At 39.1% G+C, this 21,225-nt stretch overlaps 4 protein-coding genes across 4 annotated transcripts in view; 3 read left to right on the top strand and 1 right to left on the bottom strand.

The window, feature by feature from the left end:
* The window catches only part of slit3 (slit homolog 3 (Drosophila)), a 225,444-nt gene extending 221,461 nt beyond the window's left edge, over positions 1-3,983 (top strand). Inside the window, exons 34-38 of the mRNA XM_070912750.1 lie at positions 1,423-1,577; positions 2,100-2,260; positions 2,426-2,583; positions 3,157-3,362; positions 3,477-3,983. Coding sequence (XP_070768851.1) covers positions 1,423-1,577; positions 2,100-2,260; positions 2,426-2,583; positions 3,157-3,362; positions 3,477-3,730 — 934 coding nt within the window. The 3' untranslated portion in view covers positions 3,731-3,983. The remainder of the gene's footprint in view (positions 1-1,422; positions 1,578-2,099; positions 2,261-2,425; positions 2,584-3,156; positions 3,363-3,476) is intronic.
* Positions 3,984-9,244: 5,261 nt separating this feature from the next.
* On the bottom strand, positions 9,245-10,507 carry LOC139291368 (trace amine-associated receptor 13c-like). Its single transcript, XM_070913383.1, has 2 exons — positions 10,261-10,507; positions 9,245-10,055 (listed from the first exon to the last, which is right to left on the bottom strand). The coding sequence occupies exons 1-2, from the start codon at positions 10,497-10,499 to the stop codon at positions 9,245-9,247; spliced, it is 1,050 nt and encodes a 349-aa protein (XP_070769484.1). The 5' UTR covers positions 10,500-10,507.
* Positions 10,508-15,931: 5,424 nt separating this feature from the next.
* LOC139291706 (ribonuclease-like 3) lies at positions 15,932-16,366 on the top strand. The gene has a single exon (XM_070913811.1). The coding sequence runs from the start codon at positions 15,932-15,934 to the stop codon at positions 16,364-16,366; it is 435 nt and encodes a 144-aa protein (XP_070769912.1).
* Positions 16,367-17,406: 1,040 nt separating this feature from the next.
* LOC139291836 (uncharacterized) lies at positions 17,407-20,372 on the top strand. The gene is made up of 5 exons (XM_070913942.1): positions 17,407-17,413; positions 18,887-19,213; positions 19,322-19,678; positions 19,843-19,920; positions 20,290-20,372. The coding sequence occupies exons 1-5, from the start codon at positions 17,407-17,409 to the stop codon at positions 20,370-20,372; spliced, it is 852 nt and encodes a 283-aa protein (XP_070770043.1).
* Positions 20,373-21,225: the final 853 nt, after the last annotated feature.

Genomic DNA, 21,225 nt, shown 5'->3' with positions numbered 1-21,225 from the left:
TTTCCGTTCATGAAGCTCTTCCAATGATTTGATTCTAAACTTTTATCCAATAGATAAAAGGAGAAGGAGAATACACAGTAAATCAGTAATTAATAACAATGATTCTTTGTAATACCTATCCATATGTTCTTGTGTGTGTTGTAAACCCTGTGTAAGGTCCCTCAATACGTCTCTATGCACAGTTGCACTTGACTATGACTATTAGCAGCTTTTTTTATATTTAGTTCCTCATTCTTTTCTCCTTCTTCATTTCTTCTGCTCCATCTCCATCCTCTTATTGTTCTACCTCTTCACCATCATAATCTTCAATCATGATTATCTGCTTCTCCTTCCTCTTCTTCTAATGTTACTGCATCTGCTCTGTTCCCTGTTTTTCTTCTTTTTGTATGGTCAGCGTTTTCTATGAAAGTCACACTGGCCCGCCTCCAGAACTCACAATCCTGCTCCATTGGCTGTTAATGTAACATCGCCGTAATCTGAACGCTCTATAAACAGCTGTCAATCAAAGCTGACTTGAGGCTCTTTAGCCAGTTAGCCAAGGAGCGGCTACAGACAAAGGGATGCATTGTCTTGATGTTTAGCTGTGGGAGTCTGAAGCAGACCACCAACGGAAAGAGTGGCTTCACTTGTTCTTTTGTGTTTTTAATGTTCAGCTCTTTTTCTCTGGGTTCAGGGAAGGAAGAACTTGGGTGAACGGAGGCACAGTCAACTTTACCACCCCACCATCTACCTCTCTTTCCCTCTCTGTCTCTCACTCGCACTCTCTCTCCCTCTTTCGGCTGTGCCAAACCACTGTCTCTATAGCTGTCTGTCTCCCCTCCAGCAAAAACCATTTAGTGGGGAATCTCAGTCACACACAAACACACACAGTTTCTTCCCAGGGTCAGACACGGTGCAAAAGGTCATGATCCTGGTTCATTGCAGGCTCCTCTTCAGTGGAAACATTTATAGCCTCAAAAAAATATGAGTGCTCTAGTAAGAGAGCCTCTTTCTTTAACAGAAGGGTCTAAACTGGTTGAGTCTGGCCATTTAATTGTATAAGTGTAGTCTCACCCCAAGGCTCCAGTGTGCTGCTACGGGACCCATTCTGGGCCTCAACCCCCGTGTTAAGAAACCATGGCCTAGATCAAGGGCACGTTTTAACCTCTTCCAAAAGAACACTGCGCTGAGGATGTAATCAGCCTGTTTTATGTCTGAGAATAACATTTCAACACAGATTTCCCTAATTTCTTTTTCATTTAGTTTGGTCGATTTGCAAACACAACAAAACAAAGAAAAAAATGTTTGACTTTAAAATGTTTGGAGTCTGTTTTGTGTCTAGCATTACCAATTTGCTGGTGTAGAATTCAACAGTAATTTATCATAATAGGAACCATACTGAAAATCTCTCCTTCCTTTTTTCTGTGTGTGTGTTGGTTGCAGCGTGGAGTCGGTGAACGACGGGCTTTTCCACACGGTTGAGCTGTTGATTCAGAACCGTTCACTCAGCCTGGTGGTGGATAACGGTGCCCCCAAGAGCTTGGGCAAGCTAGCACGCCAGCCCTCCGTCGACCACAACACCCAACTCTACATAGGAGGTACTCACACACACGCATGCATACACATGCATACACATTCGTAGACACATGTTCTGAACACACGGATGTTGCTTTTGCCTGCTCTTTACTGCCTTTTTGTGGTTGTGATCACGTTTGCCATGCATGGGTACATATTAATACAGTCACCCACAACATGCGAATACACACACACACACACAAAATCCCAGCAAGGGATGTGGTGAGGAGATCGAGAACTGTTTTTGTTCAACTTTTCCTCAAAAAAAGGACGAGAACAATCAGCCTTTTTTCTCAAGTACTAGAAAGAAACATAATGTTATTGTGCAATAGCGAGAGCTAAGATGCTGTATTCTTGAAGGAATGTTGTATTGTACTATAAAAATCAACCAAGAATGAAACCAGAGACAAATTTATTACAGTAATCAAGCAATCCTCCTTTCAATATACTTTCTTTTTTCTCTCTTCCCCTTATTTTCTTTCCATTCATTCCATCTGCTTCTTCTTCTTCCCCAACTTCCTGTCTTGTTCTCCTCCATTTCCCAGGCGTACCATCTCAGGTGGTGGCCACAGGTCTACGACCCGGCCCTGAACGTTCCCCTCAGGCTTTCAATGGCTGCATCCACAATGTCCGAATCAACGGCGAGCCTCAAGATCTGAGTTACAGAGCAGCAGGAGGAGCGCGACCACAAGGGGTCGGGGGCAAGGTAATTATATGATGGGGAACAGAAGAAAATGTTTTGACTAAAGCTTTTTAGTTCACATTTCAACAAACCCATGCTGGTAGCAGCAGATGTCATATATTTAGTCTGGACTTCCAGTTCATCAGCTTTCCCTGACAGTATATTCTCCCTTTCTTGTTCTGTCACCAGGGTGATGCCATTCTTGCAGGGTGTCATTCCTGCAGTGTGTGTGCCCAGGGTGCGTGCAGGGAGGGAGGAGAGACGGGGGTGACATGTGATTGTCCTCCAGGACGCAGCGGGGCCTTGTGTGACCAGACGACAGCACCCAACCCCTGTCAGAACAGCAGGTGAGCCGAGACAACAGAGACTGGGCAGAGATGTATGTTTGTAGATGTTCAGAAAGTACCCATTTACACTGTAAACAAAGAGGTTAATGAGTCTTTGAATGCTTCTATTGATTCATCACCAACTATGTTTGTGTTGCTTTTCCATTATTCCATTATTGGAATTCCATTATCAGTTGTTTTATTAGCTGATCCCCTGAAAATTACTCATCAACAGTTTTTTGAATTATTCGTCCTTCATCGAGCAAAAATGCAAAAGACTTGATGGTTACATCTTCTCTTTTTCTTTTATATCATTTTTAATTGAATATGTTTGGGTTTTGGACTGTTTGTCAGACAAAAAGAAGAAATTTGAAGTCATGATCTTGGGCACTGAGAATTTTATGGACAAAAAAATTAACATGAAAACAATTTCAGACTATCATCGCCCCATGGAGCCAGTCTATTAGTTAGTGTTGATTTCTAAATCATGTGGTTATGCCAGTGTAAAGCAATCACTAGTAAAACACAGACATTTGCCCCAAACATGCCCATCTCCTCTAACCTGTCTTTCCTCTTATTGTCTTCTCGCTCCAGATGTGTTCATGGTCTGTGTGTGCTGAAGGGTCAGTCCTACAGTTGCAAGTGCAGTGAAGGCTACCAGGGTCAGTACTGTGATCGACGGCAGGAGCCTCCGGCCTGCAGGGGGCAGCGCTGTGGACACGGGGAGTGTCGCGTGTCAGAGGGAGGAGAGCCCGTCTGCCACTGTCAGCCAGGGTACAGTGGACCTACCTGTGACACAGGTAAAATGGAGACTATTTGAAGAGATGGAAGTCAGGAGAAAATGATGTCAAGATTTGACAAATATCAGTACATATAATGTGTGTGTTATATGTCCTTTCTCCATTAATGTCCAGCACTAACATGTCAAGGAGAGATGGTGAGGGAGCAGCTGAAGCGCCACCACCCAATGAGAACATGCACGTCCACGACCAAGATTCCCCGCATGGATTGCCCCCGGTCCTGCCAGGCCGCAGCACCCCCAGGTGTTTGCTGTGGCGTCACCAAGAGCAGAAGGAGGAAGGCGGTTTTCCGCTGCAGCGACGGCACCTCGTACTCCGAGGAGATGGAAACTGCTCTGGAATGTGGCTGCTCCAAGTGCCCGTTGTAACAGCACCGCAGTTTGTTAGTTTGTTTCGCAACACCCACCGCTGCCATTTTGTGAATTCTACACGTCAATGAGGCTGTCGCTCTGAGATTTTTCCACGTTGAAGAGCACCACCATTATGTGATTTTTTTATTTTTTTTTTACACATTCAGTTTGACCGCCGCCAATTTGCTGCCAAGAGAAACCACAAACAAAAACAAAAATGGGACATGTGTGCGTGTTTTTTGACAGAGAGAAAATATATTGTAAGATATAAGTGAGAAAAAACATAGAACTTATTTTTATTATGGATTTTTTTTTCTAAAAGATGATAAAAGGACTGATAAGTTGTTTTTTTAATATGTTGATTATATATTGTGTTACATAGTATGAAAAGTTATTTTGTACCTTGTAAGGAGAAAAAATACACAGCAAAATAGATTAACATTCCTTAAAAGTATATGAATTTATATGTATGTATAAATCTATATAAATATATACCCTAACCCAATGAATTTTATATTCTCAAAGTGTATTTGCATGATGTTAATGTGAGTGCTGATGTGTGGGAGGCTTTGGACACTGAGAGAGGAGGGCTGAGAGAGAAGAGCTCCCTTGATTCCACAACAAGGAAAAGGTGGCAGTATTTTGTTGCCCTCTCTCTAGAAAGGGAACTGTATGTGCCTAGCTAACCTGCTTCACTATATAATGGACATCATCCTCACACGTGAGTTCTTTGAGAAAACAAAAGACTCTTTCTACAGAGATGATTTAACAGTTTGTTCTAATATTGTGTTATTCTTTAGTTTGCTGTTGCACACCAGACTTGGAGCCACATGAGGTTTGACATGCAAATCTGAAAGACATTTGCTATTCATTCAAGAATTCAACATCATACGTCAGGAATTCCCATTCAAATCAACAATAGTGAAATCATACTGTAAATTCAGCATCATGCTGAGTGCATACAGGAAGCCATTTTTAATCAAACCAACCACTCACATAACAAATAAGAGAAACTTAATACCAGGCTGAAAAGTACCCTGTGGTTGAATGTTTCAAGTGTGTTTCAAGTGTGCATTACTGTTGGGTGTAGTCGGTTGTGCTCAGAAATATTCTCTGTTGCATCCATAACGTACCCAACAGTGATGTCACGGTGTACTGACACACCCTGGGGTACACGCCATCATCACTGCAGCACGGCGAGATGTTAACCGGAGTAAAAAACACAATTTTCAGCTGGTTTAGATTGCTCTTTAAATGGCTGCTCAACATGACATGATTTTCTGAGTTTTGAAGAAAGCCATTATGCCAAAGTCAACTGTATTTGCCTTAACGGATAAGTGTGTCAAAAATGACATACTGAAATTGTTGATTTATACAAGTTCAAGTGCCTTGGTGTACTTATATTTTGAAATTCAAAGATGTTGCTGCAATATTGTCAACGGCTGCTACTGAATGTTTTTGGATGGATAAAGGCATTGCTGTGTTACATGTGGCAGTTGATACCAGTCTCCATGACAACACAATCACTCTTCTATGGTGGCCTTCTTTAGTTCCCAAAGGGAATGATGCTTAAATTAAATAAATACCCCTCTCTCCTAATCAGGTTGTGTGGGCAGGCCCTATAAAATGTGTAGAAACTCCAAAGCAATTGAAACTAATTTTGAGTCAAAACCAAGAGTAGCTTGAGTCATGCCACAGTCCTTTGGGTATGAATTACTTGTGGTAGAAAGTATATCTTCACAGCCTCATGTTGAATGTGAAATAGCAGGATCAACAAGAACTCATTTCCTGTTTGTTTTCCTTTTACGGTGTTAATGTGTGATGCATTCAGTGTTATATGAAAACATTATATAATGCAGATTGTTTGGGGGACCATGATGTGCTTTAAGGTGCAAAGGGAAGAACAAATATTTCCATGGAGCATGTACTTCAAAAAGTGGAAAAGCTTCATCATTTGTTCATGTTTTAGATGTCCCACATTGACGGTGTGGGTGGTGGAGGTTAAAAAAGTGGCCTGCAGTTACTGACCAAAAGACAGAGTGCTCCAATCTGATCACAGCAAACCTCCACATTAACGACTCTGTTGCCTTCTGCTAAGGCACCACAACACAGCTGAAAAAAATGCTTTCCATTGATGACTAACATGATTAAAAGTATAACAAAAGACTATAATGTAACTACTACTGTATTGTTTACTTTATACATTGTTGCTTTGTTCACAACAGTTGCAAAGTATTGTCACACTTTTACAGCTCTACTATTCTGGGTTTGAGACATATCAGTATTATCATTTCTGTTCCTTCTACCTGATCCTTCTTCACACCTTCTTCGCCCTCCCTGCTTCTCTCTGTCTTTGTCCCTCTGTCTTTGTCCAAGATGTCTCCTCTATTTGCTCCAGCCATTCATTTTCACCATCTCTTCCCCTTTCTTTTATTCTCATTCTTTGCTTCCATTCCTGTTTGAGCTCTTATCTTTTGCACCTCTTCTCTTTGCTCTATTCACCCCCTCTTCCCCTGATCCTGAAGGTTTAGTTCTTCAGTGTGAACAGAATCAAACTCCGTCATTATTAATTATCGACAATACAAATAACGCAGTCAGTCATTTCCATTTTCCAGGTTAAGAAAAACATGAATATGTGAGTGATGATAATTGATACTTATGTTGAATGTTCAAATTAAACTACCATTGAAACTATACTAATCTTCCATGTCTGAGTTCTTGAGAAATTAATTTTATCTTTGACTGCAAATCTTAATTTGTGCAACAAAACCTCCCACATCATTTGTCCCAGCAGTTGTGATTAAAGACCAATTTGTTTTCGTCCCATATCCAGGTCTGGTATATGATTTATACTTTTTTGTTGAAGTAGGTTGCAGAGTCAGTCCCCAAATATTTGAGTAAAATATGTTTAATATGTGATATTGTTTTCCTACCCGTGGTGGGAGTGCTGTTTCTAACTGTACCATCAAAATATTCGGCAACAAATTGTATTTAATGACTGAAAGTTTTTCCATTTGACAACTTTGATTAAGTAATTTGCAAACACATTTTAAAATTTCCTTTATGGAAAAAAATACCTCAGTTTTATCTGAGGTATTTTAAAGTCTATAACTTTATTTTCTTAAAGCAACTAAACTCAGCTATTTGGTTGAGATTATTTAAACCTGCTTCCAATAACAATCCACTGGTTTTACAAGTTTTTCTGGACCCATTGTTTTCATTTTCTTGATTATGGTGGACAAATCAGGTCCAAGGAATTAAACTAATTCTATGAATTTGAAAAAAGATATTCTCTCAGCAACATGGTGATAAGAGCATTAAGAAAGCCCCCCCCCCAAAAGAAAATCACTGTCACATAAAACGATAATAATAATAATTTTCTTTGTCACATAAAAGACATTTCTTAATCCGTTGTTGCAGCCATGAATTTCCTCAAAGGAGTAAAACAGCCTGCCTGTAAATGTCAGCTAGCCCGTGTGGTCACACATGATATTGCATCCTTACCAAAGTCTACTGAAGGAAGCCAGGTGAAGTCGGCCATCTTTGATTAATGTGGCCATGCTACTGCGAAACTGTGAATGGGCTGGTCAGACCTGACCTCACATCTGACCTCACAACAAACAATTAAAAGTTTTCTTCAGTTTCAATGAAGCAAGCGAGAGAGTTAGCTTGTTGTCTGGTGCTGCTAATGATAACTGCTCCGTGCTTTTGTAAGACTATTGATCAGTTCTGTCAACAAACAAACAAAATGACCATCACAGCAACAGTGGGACATGTTGTGACATGGATACCTCATGAAAGAAAGGAGACTGGTCTTCAACATCAAACAACGTGAGTCATCTACACTCAGTCCCCCCCCCCCCCCCCCCCCCCCCCTCCATGAAATGCTTCTTGTGGCTGTGTGTGTGTGTGTGTGTGTGCATAATATAACCTCTTGCTGTGAAGTTGTTGGTAATACACAGGTTGTATTACGTTTGCCCAAGCTGAAGCTGTTGTGTTGCTGTGTGCTGGCTACATGGACACAGACGCTGAATTGCTATGAATAAATTGCAATTTCCTGGTTGTTCTGCTGTCTGTGTGATTTGTGAATAAGCCTGTGCATTAGGCCTGCTGCTAGTTGCTTGAAAGAAGCGTTTTATTTTTAAGCTGTGCTGTAAGTAATGAGCTTTAATAAGTAAAAAGAAGACTGTAGGCCCTGTATCTTTTGTATGCATATCGATAAGAGTGTGTAAGTCATGTATTTGACACATACATTGATGCTTTTTGATGCGACCACACACCACTTTTTGATCTGTTAATGTTTTTAGCTGTAAGGTTTTTTTAGTGGGATCAGAGTATACACTTTGTAGTACTGTACATATTTTTGTATACTATGAAAATACACAAGAGACATGTATAAGTCATACATCTATGATATATGCATTGTTTCTTTTTGATGTGAACATAAGTCTGTTGTCTAATATTTTACTAATTGAACGTTGCATCACCCCTGTCCCCACTGCGTTACATTAACGCACCCACCCCCTACTGGACACTTTATCTGGACACTTTACTTTATTCTGGTCACTGCACTGTTGTTATTTATCTTATCTTATTTTTTTATTTTTTATTTTTATTCTTATTCTTATTTTAGCTTTTATATTCTACTTATTTGTTATCAAAACAATAGCACCTTCAGACCACAGCAAATTCCTTGTAATGTATGTTACTTGGCAATAAACAGTTTCTGATTCTGATTCTGATTCTGATTGCGTGGTTTGTTTTTATTACACCACAATGATACCAGAATTAGTACAAACTATGTTTGTGGATTCATGCAAACGTTTTTGAAATATCACTGTTAGAAAATATTTTACCATTTTTTTTAAACAATATGTATACAACATAAGCTTTTCATGTTTTTTATTAGTTACTTTTCAATCCATAGATAAATGATATTGACAACATGTTATTAGGCCTAACAGTAGCAGTATGAATGTATCTAATTTTTGGTTTAAATAACTAAAATCAAAACCTCTTGGCTGATGTTAATCATTAAACCATCTGCTTCCCACCAGGAGATGGCAGCAGTGTATCGACAGTGTATTGCATATCCACAGTTCACAAAATGTATTACAAGTAATTTGATTCATGCTTTATTCACAACAAGATATTGTTTAAAAAAAAAAGTATATTTTAGCATAGATAGACCAATGGGAATCAGACTGAGCATGTAATCCAAATGAAAAGCTAGAAGTCCTTCATATATAGACAGAAAAAATAAGGTAATGAAAAAGCCAACTCATATACAATAACTAAAACAAACTGAATAAAATATAAAATCATAGAATACGATTCTAATTTATAATTCACTGTACAATATAATATACTGTACTTAGTTAAGTAGTTAAGTAGATATTGCTAAGGTTGTATAGTTAGGTGCCGGACTGTACATATAATAACTGTACATTGAATATATGTATTATATTATATTAATCCTCTTCATTTCATTTCAGTGATTTCCCCCTTCACAGAAAATAAGTCATTGCCTCTCTACAGTATGTTGGCCTTACAGGAGCCAGGCTGCATTACCTGAAATGTAACAATGAGTCTAAGAGCTTTTCTAAACCAGGGGTAAAAAAAGGCATAGATCACAGGGTTTAGACAGGAGTTAAAATACATCAGAAAGCTCATAACGGCCTCAGCTGAAGAGCCGATCAATATGTTGCCACCTGTGAGAGCGAGACAGTAATATGGACAGTAACACATCAGAAACACAGCTACAACAATACCAAGAGTCCTGGCTGCTTTCAGCTCAGACCTCTTAGCAGTTACAGTCCATGAACGCTGGAGTGTGACAGCTGCAATCTGGGAGCGCATGGCCCGAGCTTGAGAGACAGCCACCACAAACACTCTCAAATACAGAGTTATAATAATAGATATGGGAATAATGAAGCTAGCAACAAGGTCTACATCTCCTGCAATGTTAACCACACACTCTCCGTGGCAAGAATTATACCTGCCTGGGTGTTTCAGGTTTGCATATAAAATAATAATGCTAATAAAAAGAGAGTAGATCCAACACAGACAAACACAGATTCTGACTCTTTTTAGAGTGACTTTGTTGGGGTAATGCAGAGGGTAACAAATAGCCACATAGCGGTCGACTGATATGAGCACCATGCTTGCTGTCGAGGCACAGACGATGATGAAGGGTAACAAATAATACACAGCACACACGAGGTCACCCAAGAACCAGCAGGTCTCTGCTAAGATGATTTCAGCCGGCATCACCACGAGGCCCACAAGAAAGTCTGAGACGGCCAGAGAGAGGAGGAGGAGGTTGGTGGGGTTGTGGAGCTGCCTGGAGTGACAGAATATCATCACAATGAATATTAACACCAACAGTATTATCACTAATAATAAGTAACATGAGCAGTGATTATAGTTAAAACCTATTCACACACTTAATCTGAGGGCTAGATACGAAAACATCAGCTATCCTAAAGCTACTTCTTCTGTCTGTAAATATAACAGTAGATTAGCATTGCTGAGGTGCATATCTCTGCCTGAAGTGGGAGATGGAGATGATGACCAGCAGGTTGAGAGCTGCAGTGAGCAGAGAGATGAAGGATAGAAAGTAGAAGAGCATAACTCCAGTGTGAGGACGCGTCGGCTTCTTGCAGGAGGTGTTGAGGAGTTGTGGAAAGCAGAGTTCGGCTCCCTCCAGGGTCTCCATCATCAGAGAGGAGGAGGAGATGAGGCGCTGCTGAGCTCGGGCAGCTTTCTGAGCGAAACTTTCTGTCATACAGCTGATTTATCTCCCCTCATTTCCTCACCACCCTCCTCTCCTGCCTCTCTCATGGACACTGACATCCCTATTCCCTCGCTCTTTGCATCATGCTCTTGATTGGCATCTTCATCCCTCTTTCTTTGAAACCTTCTCTCTCTCTCTGGATTTCAGACTTGGTCAGGTTGTGCTGGGAGCTTGTAGTAGGGTATTGCACAGGCCTGACATTTCAAGCCTGAAGCAGCTCTGAACTTTTCTCTCAAGTTCACATTGACATTTTGGCATGACTATAGTAAGTAAGTACCAATCCTGTCTTCTAAATATGATGTTTGTATACCACAAATTTGCAACAACGAATATACTTTGGAAAAGATTGATTGCTGCCTGTATTATGATTTCTTTTTTCACTGACAAAATATTATATTTTTCCCTACATTATCACTCATGCAAGCCACTAAAGTGTGATTAACATGTTAATTGTTCTATATTGGCAGCTAAAGGCACTTATGGTTCAGGTTAGGGAACGATCGTGGTCAAAATTGGGGAATTTTATATTAATTTCCCGGTTCTAAGGGTGTTTGGCTCGCAGGTCCAAATACTGAAAGGCTGCTCTACCTGTGCATCTCCATTGATGTATGATTGACAGCCATTAGTCTAATTAGTGTTGATAGGAGGGGACTTCGGAGGTGTTGGTCGGTACAGGTCCACTACAGGTGAAACATACATTTGGAAGATTTTTCACCATGAAACCTCCACAGAGCTTCTTCCAATGTGGCGGGGCACCAGCGTGCAAAAATATTTAAGGTAAAACGGTTCCAAACCCTGGTTAAGATTAAAGTAATTTTATTCTGTGGCTCAAATTTAGAAGTATAACTACTACACCACTGTAATAAAGACACACATGGAATTAATTAACCATTTAGAGGCGCGTATAGGCCAACTAATTGTAGAGCATGTAGGGCAGCCTATATGGCACTGCAACACGTTTTCTCCAGTGGAAGGGCACCGTAGAGGGCACTTCGTCACATTGTCTTGCACATTGGGCAACATTTGGGGGGACGGGGGGGTCCTACATATAGATAGAAACGCGATTCTCTGCCTAAACCTAATCCCACGCGGAACTCTGAACACCAACCCCTGTCTCTGGTGTCAAAGTCCTTCACTTTGTATAACCATGAAAATACGTTACCAGGGAACACCAAATATAGCCGATAGCATTCAACCTAAACTAAACTTTACACTAAATACACTTTTTGAGTTATTATTATTCTATCATTTGATTCTGGTCTATAATGTTGACTACAACAACAACTTATTTAGTTTTATTTTGTCAGAAAAGAAATCTGCAACGTTACCTAGCACTCCATGCCCCTGTAAGACTTGGCAACGATCATGATTACGTTCCCTCGGATGTGGGCCATGCCCCTTATCAAAATCAACTCTATTTCATTGATGCTGTCCGAGCTCACTACCAACAGTAGTCGGGGCACGGTTATATGAGTGAAACGAGACCTGTTACAGCATCAGTGCAGACACCTGTGTTGATTACAACTAAAATGGACAACTGAAAAACGTGGCTGAAACGCATCCATTGTAGACAAGAGGTGCGCTTAAGAGATGCTTGAGTGACGCTTGAGCAACGTGCTGTCAGAGCTGTGCAAAGGTTTGCAATGTCATTTTGGGGGAGCCTCTGGATTAGAATGCATTTTTTTGAATATGTGAATCAGGCATGTTCAAGCTGAAACAGTATGTTAAGTCTTGACTGACCACAGGGCTGATTGACTTCAGCAAACCAGATCAAAATCTGTGTGGCTGCATACCATACATTTTCAGGTCGTGGCAGACATGTTCTCAACTAAAACAACATCTCTGCTTACTTTTGATCAACTATTGGTCTCTTAAGCAATGATTGCATCATACGTTGATGTGAGGAGAACGAATCATGTGTTTATTCTGGAGCTTGTGTTTTCAACACCTCTGATGGCAGTGATACATCGGAGGTTGAGATGTCATCATTAGGTGTGAAAATGTTCCTTAACCAGAGACACACAAAGCCATTAGGAGCAGCTAATGACCTATGCACAGAGAGCTGTTCAGTGCCTAGAGGCAAATTAAATGTGAGAGATCCTAATGACATGATGTGTGTGTGTGTGTGTGTGTGTGTGTGTGTGTGTGTGTGTGTGTGTGTGTGTGTGTGTGGGTGTGTGTGAGAGAGTGTGTGCTGGCGTAATGTACAGTAAATTAGTATTTTCTGACTGGTCTGCACAGAGCCCTGACCTTATCCAACACTTTTGGGATGACTGTGAGCCAGGCCTTATCACCCAACATCAGTACTCAGTCTCACCAGTGCTCTTGTGTCTGTCCATCCATTATCTATAATGTATAATGAATTAATAAATGTTTCTCAGATTAGAGAGTATCATTTATTTGAGGGCTTTGAGGGCATATTGAGGGCTTTTTATGCTGTAGATATATTCATTGTTTCAAAAATGTAAACAAAATATTGAAATATATGATACTTAGGAAAGGTTTGCACCAGTCAACAAAGTCTTTTTTGTCGCAGCACTGCGCAAAGGTGATTTGCACAACTGTCTTTGAAACAACCAGCAAAGCCACATACAGCAGCTACGCTGACAGACGAAGGCTGGTCAGACAAATAGTTTTGACACCAAACTTTCTGTATATTTGTCCACCACAACTGCCAACAACTGTTAGATCTTTTGTTTTTCCCATAAACTAAAGTCAAACATGAATACAGTATATATGTATGTATGTATAAACATGGTATAATGTCCTTCATTCTGTGCATGACTGGCCATTTCTCAGCCGCTGACCAAACACCAAGTTACTATTTAGAATAGACCTGACCTGTGTTCCACAGTTTGGATTTTAGAAGTGCAAAAAAGGAAGAAAGATAAGTTCTCAACTTGTAGTTGTGGGCCAGATGCTTACAAAAGGTGAAGCATGAAGATAACCCTCAGTAGTCTGAAAGAAACTCTCTAGGGAGCCTTACAAAGCCGTAACAATGTTGTCAGTAACTAAAAAGAAACAGAATATATGCAACCACGAGAAACACTTAAATAGATAACAATAAATATATATGAAAATACGCTAAATAAAACTGTAGGACTACAAGCAGTCTGTTATGGGAATTGTGTTAAAATGTTTGTGCGCTTGCAGCAGCCAAAACATAATGAAGTACATGCATAACGTATAACCGAAGGGTGACTGTTATGCAACTGAAATGATATCACGCAAGGATAAAAGCCTGGAGAAGAAGGCTTTCCTCTGTGTGTCTATGAAAAGTATCCAATCTGCATATCAACCACATGACAACTGTTGTGAAGGTGAAGGCCTTGCTCGTACAGAGCAAAGAGAAGTACAGATAGTAGAAGAGTTACGAGAAAACGGCACACCGGGACCGAGAGACTGTCCGTAGCCTGTATTATGACCTTGTTGGTAAACATGCACCTGTTTGTAACAAAGAATGACGTTTAATTTGGAATTCAATTTAATACAAGTATAAGCTGCAATGTAACCAATTTCTCTTCAGTCTCGTGTGCGTCTTCCCTGGGTGACATGGAGCCTCTTGTTTGCAAGCAATAAATAATCCTTTGGAATAAGAGACAAAGACAGATATTGTGTTTGAGTATTTAATTGCCATTCATCTCACCCTAACTAGACTCAACAGGTTTTCTGTTTGCCTTGACGAGTCTAAAAGAACAAACACTTGAGGCTTAAATGCAATAAAATGTCAAACAATTAGAAAATGAACGAATCAAAAGCACAAATGCAGTGTACCTACCTGTAGTTTGCAGGGAATATCCCCAGGGGTGCCATGTAACTAAGTACATTTACTCAAGTGCTGTACTTAAGTACAAAGCACTTAATACTTTACTTGAGTATTTCCTTCCCGTTTCACTTTCTACTTCTAGTCCTACTACCATTCAGAGGGAAATATTGTACGTTTTACTCAATTACAATTACTTGACAGCTTCAGTTACTAGTTACTTTACAAATGAAGAATTTTGCACATAAAACATATGAGGAGCTTATAAAATATGATGTTTTGTTATAAATTAAATTACTCAACAGTACATACAAAAGTACAGCTGAAACGATTAGTTGATTAATCAATTGACAGAAAATTCATTGGAAACTATTGTTTAAGACAATTTTCATGTAAAAATATTTCCTGCTTCAACCTTCACAAATGTGAGGAGTTGCTGCTTTTCTTTTTAATAATTTTGAGGTTTGGATTGCTGGCTGGACAAAACAAGCATTGTGAAGGCGTCACTTTGGGTAATTTTGATTCTTATCATAATTTTAGAATGTTTACAAACCAAACAATCAATCAATTAATAGAGAAAATAATCAGCAGATTAATCCATAATGAATTGCAGTCCTATATAAAATAGTTAAGAAATAGCTTCACCTCAACCAACAAGAGTAAAATCCTGCTTTTACATTAATGCATGAGTAATAATAAACTAATGATATAATATATATATATTATCTGCATTGAGTACTTTTACTGAAAATGTACATTTCCCTGATTATGTTCGATGCAAGACTTGCACCTCCTCCACCACTGAATATCTGATCCACAAGCTGAAAGTCTTTAAGCCTGGTGATCTGCAAGCCTTTACTTGACTCACTAAAACCTAACCGGGCTGGCTGCGTGGGGCACTGGAGGCAGTGAGGTGGGCGTGTATATTTCACCTGTTACTATGAATGACTGTGCAGTTTACAGAGACTTCATTGTCACTGCTACTGTGTTCATGATACAGGTAAATATGCTTTTTATGACACAGTAGGGTATAAAATGTTTAAAATAAACAACATATCTTTTAATTGATTTCTTATTTTGTTTCAGCTACAAGAACTAAAGAAAGACAGAATAAGGAACTGTGTAACCGTTCTACTTTAAAGGTTTGTTTTAATCTTTATTATCCAACTGTCGGTAAGAGTTTATACAGGGCTTTTATCTCACGGCTGTGTTGCATTTTAGCTTCACAGATTTTAAACTAAATTCATAATGCCTTGTTCCAGTGTGTCACTATTTGAGTATTGCACAATATTTCTATGGTTTTCATGAGAGCTCGTAAAATTCTAAAAAAGATTATTTTTATTACCTTGTTCGCACAATATTTAAAAAGAAATATGGGACTTAAAGGGTCCATAGATTTCATTGTTTTCAGCTCTTGTCAAGTGTAACACTCTTGACAATTCTGAATAAGTTTCAACATTCAGAAAGATGTATTTATTATCCTGTTTTATTTACAAAAATGTTTGTAAACCAACAAGCTGATCATATATGAACAATATTCAGTTACTACAACCACAGCCTCATGAAATTAATGCATTTGCATATAGAAGATAAAAATCATAGCTTCAATATTGAAAAGTACTCACCTATGCTTTCCCCTCATTTTCTTCACCAAGGAATCATGAGGATCCAATTTGCTTGCTTGCTGCTGCTTTCCGCTTCTGTGCTCTCTCAGGATGCCAGCGTCTCTCTTCGTTACAGAAAGTTTATAAATCAGCATGTCAAAGGCCAGATGAGTGCTGCGCGCTGTAGCAGTGAGATACGACAAAGAGGCATCTCCAAAACCGGCAGCAATGAGTGTAAGGAGACCAATACCTTCATCCAAGCCACCACCAACATAATCAAAACCATCTGTGAGCGCGCAGGAGAGCCATATGGTGAGATGACCAAAAGCCTCCAACCCTTCAGCATTGTTGTCTGTACACTGCAAAACCAGCAGGCCAGACATCCCAGGTGCGAGTACAGTGGTCGATCTCGCACTAGGAGAATTGCAATCAAATGTGAACAAGGCTTTCCTGTGCATTTTGAAAAAGACATAGTACACTTTGAAAACTGATTAAACAGTAGCTGTGTATTTCAGTTTCTTGATGAATAAAATACAAATACATTTGACAGCTTACAGTTGTGATTGATGTCTCTGTCTCTGTATCAGGGCTCTGTACCTGTTGATCCTTTATGACGCGTGGCACACATGAAAGCCATCTTTTTGATGTAACTTTTAAGGTAACAAATCTTGCAAGAGAAGGCTGAAATAAAATAGATGTATGGAGTAAGAAAAAAGAAAGGACCCTCCACTTGCTCTCCCAAAAAAGTCAGACTACCCTGCTTTCAGAAAAAAACAAAACTTACAATCCCCCTTCTCTGCAAGCCCATACCTAGAACTATGACACAGCCAAAGCTCCTCATTATTTTGATGTCTGACCATATTGCAAAGAGAGAACTGTTTACAATCCACTGAGCTCAAGGCTTCTCCAAAGCTGAAACTGAACTATGATCAACAAACATTTGGATCAGTGTGAATGAACCTGCTGCCTTCGTTCTCTATTTGTTTATTATAAAGACATCACAGTTGAAAGGCCAGAAAGGAACTGCCAGAGTCAACAGGATGATGGACGGATAATTACTTGTAGTGGTTTATCCAAACTCCGACTAAACAAAAAAAATTCAGTGTCTTACACTAATACAATAGAAATATTCATTATTATTCGAGGTAGGCAACCTTGTAAATATGGCATGGTATTTACAGAGATTGCTCCATTAAATAATTCACCAGCACAGATGTGTTGTGGGAGACTGGGGGCTGTAAAAAATACACTTTACATCCTCAATCAAAACCCCCATTATTTGAGCTTAGATGTCTAATGATATCGAGACTACAGGAATGTTTCCCCACAATCAAAAACTATTACAGTCCACAAATGTTATTAGTTTGAATGAACCTGTTACCTTCAATGAATCAATGAATCATCTGCCAGGAGATGGCAGCAGAGTAAAGAGAGAGACAGAGAGACAGAGGACTATTTGTGTTTAATAAAATAAAATTGTGTTGGATGCATAGATGTCCAAGTTAGAAGGCTAGTGACTACCAAAGTCAACATGGGAGGTACAAGTTAGTACGAGTAGTACAAGTTACTCAATATAGTACAAGAAGTTACTTTAATCAAAAGTAAGTATATAAGGAACTGTGGGACCTGTGGGATTTAAACTTTACACCCTGTAGGTTCACCATGAGTGTTCAATAGTTTACATTTAGTCTAAATTAAAGAGAATAATTCAGTTCTTAATATACGAAACCTGTTTTTCCTATGTTAGGATTCCCTTTGCTCAGTTAGCATCTTTATGAAGAAAGATAACACCTGCACACCAAGTAACTCCGAACCACAAATGTGTTTAAATGGACGATGTTTCAATCCCAGTCGGATCTTGTCGACACATTCTCAGATTCAATTTGTGCTGCCGTTGTTTTCCGACAGAGAGATTAAAGATGCTGAAACTTGCGGTAGCCCTGTCTTGGATGTTGCAGGCCGCTTGGGTTTTTCACCCTGTTGCTGGACTTTGACCTGAAGTTTGGCTGAAGTTTGAACTTTGACCTTGTTTGTGGCTGACATAAACCAATAAGATGACAACTGTCCATGACGTAACCGCCCTCATGATGAATGAAAAGAACATTTTTTGTGTTTCAAAGTGTTTCTGTGTTTTCCTCTACTCTGAAGAAGGATAGTTGTCAATATTTCTGTTGTGTTAAACGGAAAATCATAAATTCACAAAACTATATATCTTCAATCTTCAATAGGCTTATTGCATTGAGTACAAAGCCTTGGGTTCATCAGAACTGTCCAAAATCTCATGAATATTATTTAGGTGGGAACATTTCAGTGGGTCATTTTGTCTCCTACTTTTCCACTGTGTTAACAAATTTTTGATTGAAACTAAACATGACACCACAGAAAAATAATATTGTTAACTGATGAAATAATTCATGTGTAAATGTATTTTACTCCTCTCTTTGGAGGACATTTAAAGATACCACAGCAGAGAGTAAGAGCAGAAGTTGGTCTCCTAATGTCTTGAACATGCAGTGCAGTGTTTGAAATGAATTGGTTAAATTGATATTATAGCCATAGGATAAAAACATTGCTTTAGTTCTTTTCACACCACACTTTTGTGAACAACAAATCTGCGTCGAGAGTGTTTCATGTGTTTTCATGACACACAATATCAAAACCAAACTGCTCATGCTGTCGTGTGTGCAGATTTGTGAAGACTTGGTTGAGATCATTTCCACTTTGAACACTAAAAAGCCAACATGATGGCAGACCAATCAGATTGGTTTGAAACTGTTCCCTCCCATTTCATTGTTCTCTTCTATCTGATAGAACCACAGTCAGATTAATCATCTTGTAGTATGATCTAAATTAGCTGCTGTCTCAAGTGAATTAACCATAAAATGCTGATCATACTTTGCACAGCTCTCGTGTTCTCAATTGGACGTAAGTATGCGTACAAAATTCAGTTTCACTACTGTTATGTTAATGTCACTTTGGTGTAAATGTATGGTATTCACTTGGTTTTTCAGGATGCACAGACGACCAAAGCTCTGTAAAAAGGACTGTTCGTGTCGGACAAGATGTGACTCTAACATGTAGCCGCCAGTCTAGATTGGCAGGAGTCTTATTTTGGATCAGACTTGCTGCTGGAAACTTCCCTGAAGTCTTAGGAGCCACTTATACTTTTGATAGTGCTAACTTTAATAAGACTCCTCGCATTACAGCAAAACAAGAGCCTGGAACATTTGTTCTACATATTACCAAAACAGAGCTGAGTGATACTGCATTTTACTACTGTGAGCAAGTGGTTGAACTACAAACAACATTTCTGAATAAAACTTTTCTGAGAGTCGAAGGTTGGTGGAATGATTTGGATTAATTCATGACTTTGAATACCATACCGTCTTCTTGCAATGCATTTTATATCATGGAAATATGGAAATATTGTTTTCCCCATTTACCAGGACCAGAACCTGATATCACTGCCAGCATTCAAGGCTTTCCATCTCTTCTGGTCCATCCAGGAGACTCATTGACTCTGCATTGTTCAGTCCTCTCAAAGACTGAAAACAACACATGTCCAGGAGATCACAGTGTGTTCTGGTTCAGAACCGGATCAGATGAGTCTCATCCTGGTGTCATTTACGCTCATGGAAACAGTGGTGATGAATGTGAGAAGAGTCTTGAGGCTCACTCTCCAAAGAAATGTATCTACAGCTTCTCTAAGAACGTCAGCTCCTCTGATGCTGGGACTTATTACTGTGCAGTGGCCGCATGTGGATACATATATTTTGGAAATGGAACAAAAGTGGACATTGAAGGTAACCACCATTTTGCATATTTACTCTGTTAGAAGTCACGCTAAGTCATTAAAGATCAGCTTCAAGTAAATACTTGTCATCTACCAGGAGGCAACATTAAAGACTAATGATATACCTTTGCTCCTCGCTAACTTTTGTCGCTTGTTTCTATTTCTATATTTCAGCAGCCAACATGAGGCCATTTGGCGATTCGCAGAGGGCCAATACAATTGTGTTTCTGTTGTGTGCTGCTTTGGCTATAAGTTTGTTTGTTATAGCCGTACTGATGTACATCATCCAGAAAAAAAAAGATAATTGTTGTAACGGTAATAAAACTCACTTCATCACACATGATTTAGATAATTTTACTCGATAAACATTGGTGTCATGTTTCTTAGGTCAATCTATCATTCATTTTCAAAATAAGATTAAATCTTGTGTACCTTTACATGCTGATTTTTATTAATGGTTTGTCATGTTATAATCCAGCTGCTGCTGCTGCCCTGCAAACAAATACTGCAACAACCGTTGGTGATCAACAACAGGTGAGTCATTTTAAAGATAAGATGTTTAGTTGGTACATTTTTGTTGACAGCTCCCATCTAACAATGTTTTGTCATATATGTCTACAGACAGAGGAAGACTCATTGGTTTATTCAGTGGCAAACTTCACCAGAGGGAAAGCTGGCAGGAGCGTAAGGAGAAGTGCAAATGAAGTCGAGAGAGAGAGCATCTACACAGATGTCAGGGTTTTGAGAGGAATATAGGAACAGCAACATATACACCAAAGGTCCTAATTGATGTTTGTTTAATGCATGTATGGTACATCATGTGGGAGAGATTTGGCTGCATATGTTATGTTATATGGCAAATGTTTTCTGTTTACATTTGGACCAGATATATCGATTCACTTTTGGGGTTTTTTCCCCATTTTTGTTAAATCTTACAGTTTACGTCATCATAGCTACAGTATTTCTGATAGGCCCACAGACGGTCTTCTTTTGTCAGGTCAGTGTTAAACATGTTTCCTACCCTACAAATAACTGGCAAATGGAAATTAAAATTTGTGGAGATTCATGCTGTTGACAACACAACTTTATTTCAAGAGTGTTAAGAAACTTATATTAGAGTATTTCAGTTTACCACCATTTTTTCTTAATTTCGTGATTTTTAAATATAAGAAAACAATTGTTTTGCATTTTGAGACAACTGTGCCCACCAGGACCACAATCAGATATCAAGCCTATTCAGTCTGCATACTAGTATTTTCACGTATACTAAATTTAGAATTCTTGCTATGTGGATGTACAGTATTGCACATTGAAACACAGCTGGAATATCTGTAGCACGTTATTGAGACACTGGTGGAAAAGGAGGAAATCGGCAATGTTTAAGAGCCACCTTTCTTGCCTACAGAGGCTCATTAAAAGATAGTTTAAGCTAACAAAGAGTTAAGTAACTTTGTTCCCATAAAATAATGAATTATAGCCCCATTTACTTGTGTCTCACAAAGAAAAAACAGTGCCCTTATATGTGAAGTTCACAATACCACTGCTATCAAAAGCCAC

Source organism: Enoplosus armatus, chromosome 10 (genome assembly GCF_043641665.1).
Source record: "Enoplosus armatus isolate fEnoArm2 chromosome 10, fEnoArm2.hap1, whole genome shotgun sequence".
NCBI classification, from domain to species: domain Eukaryota; kingdom Metazoa; phylum Chordata; class Actinopteri; order Centrarchiformes; family Enoplosidae; genus Enoplosus; species Enoplosus armatus.
The sequence above is the reverse complement of the archived record's forward strand: the minus strand, read 5'-3'. Positions and strand labels throughout refer to the sequence as shown.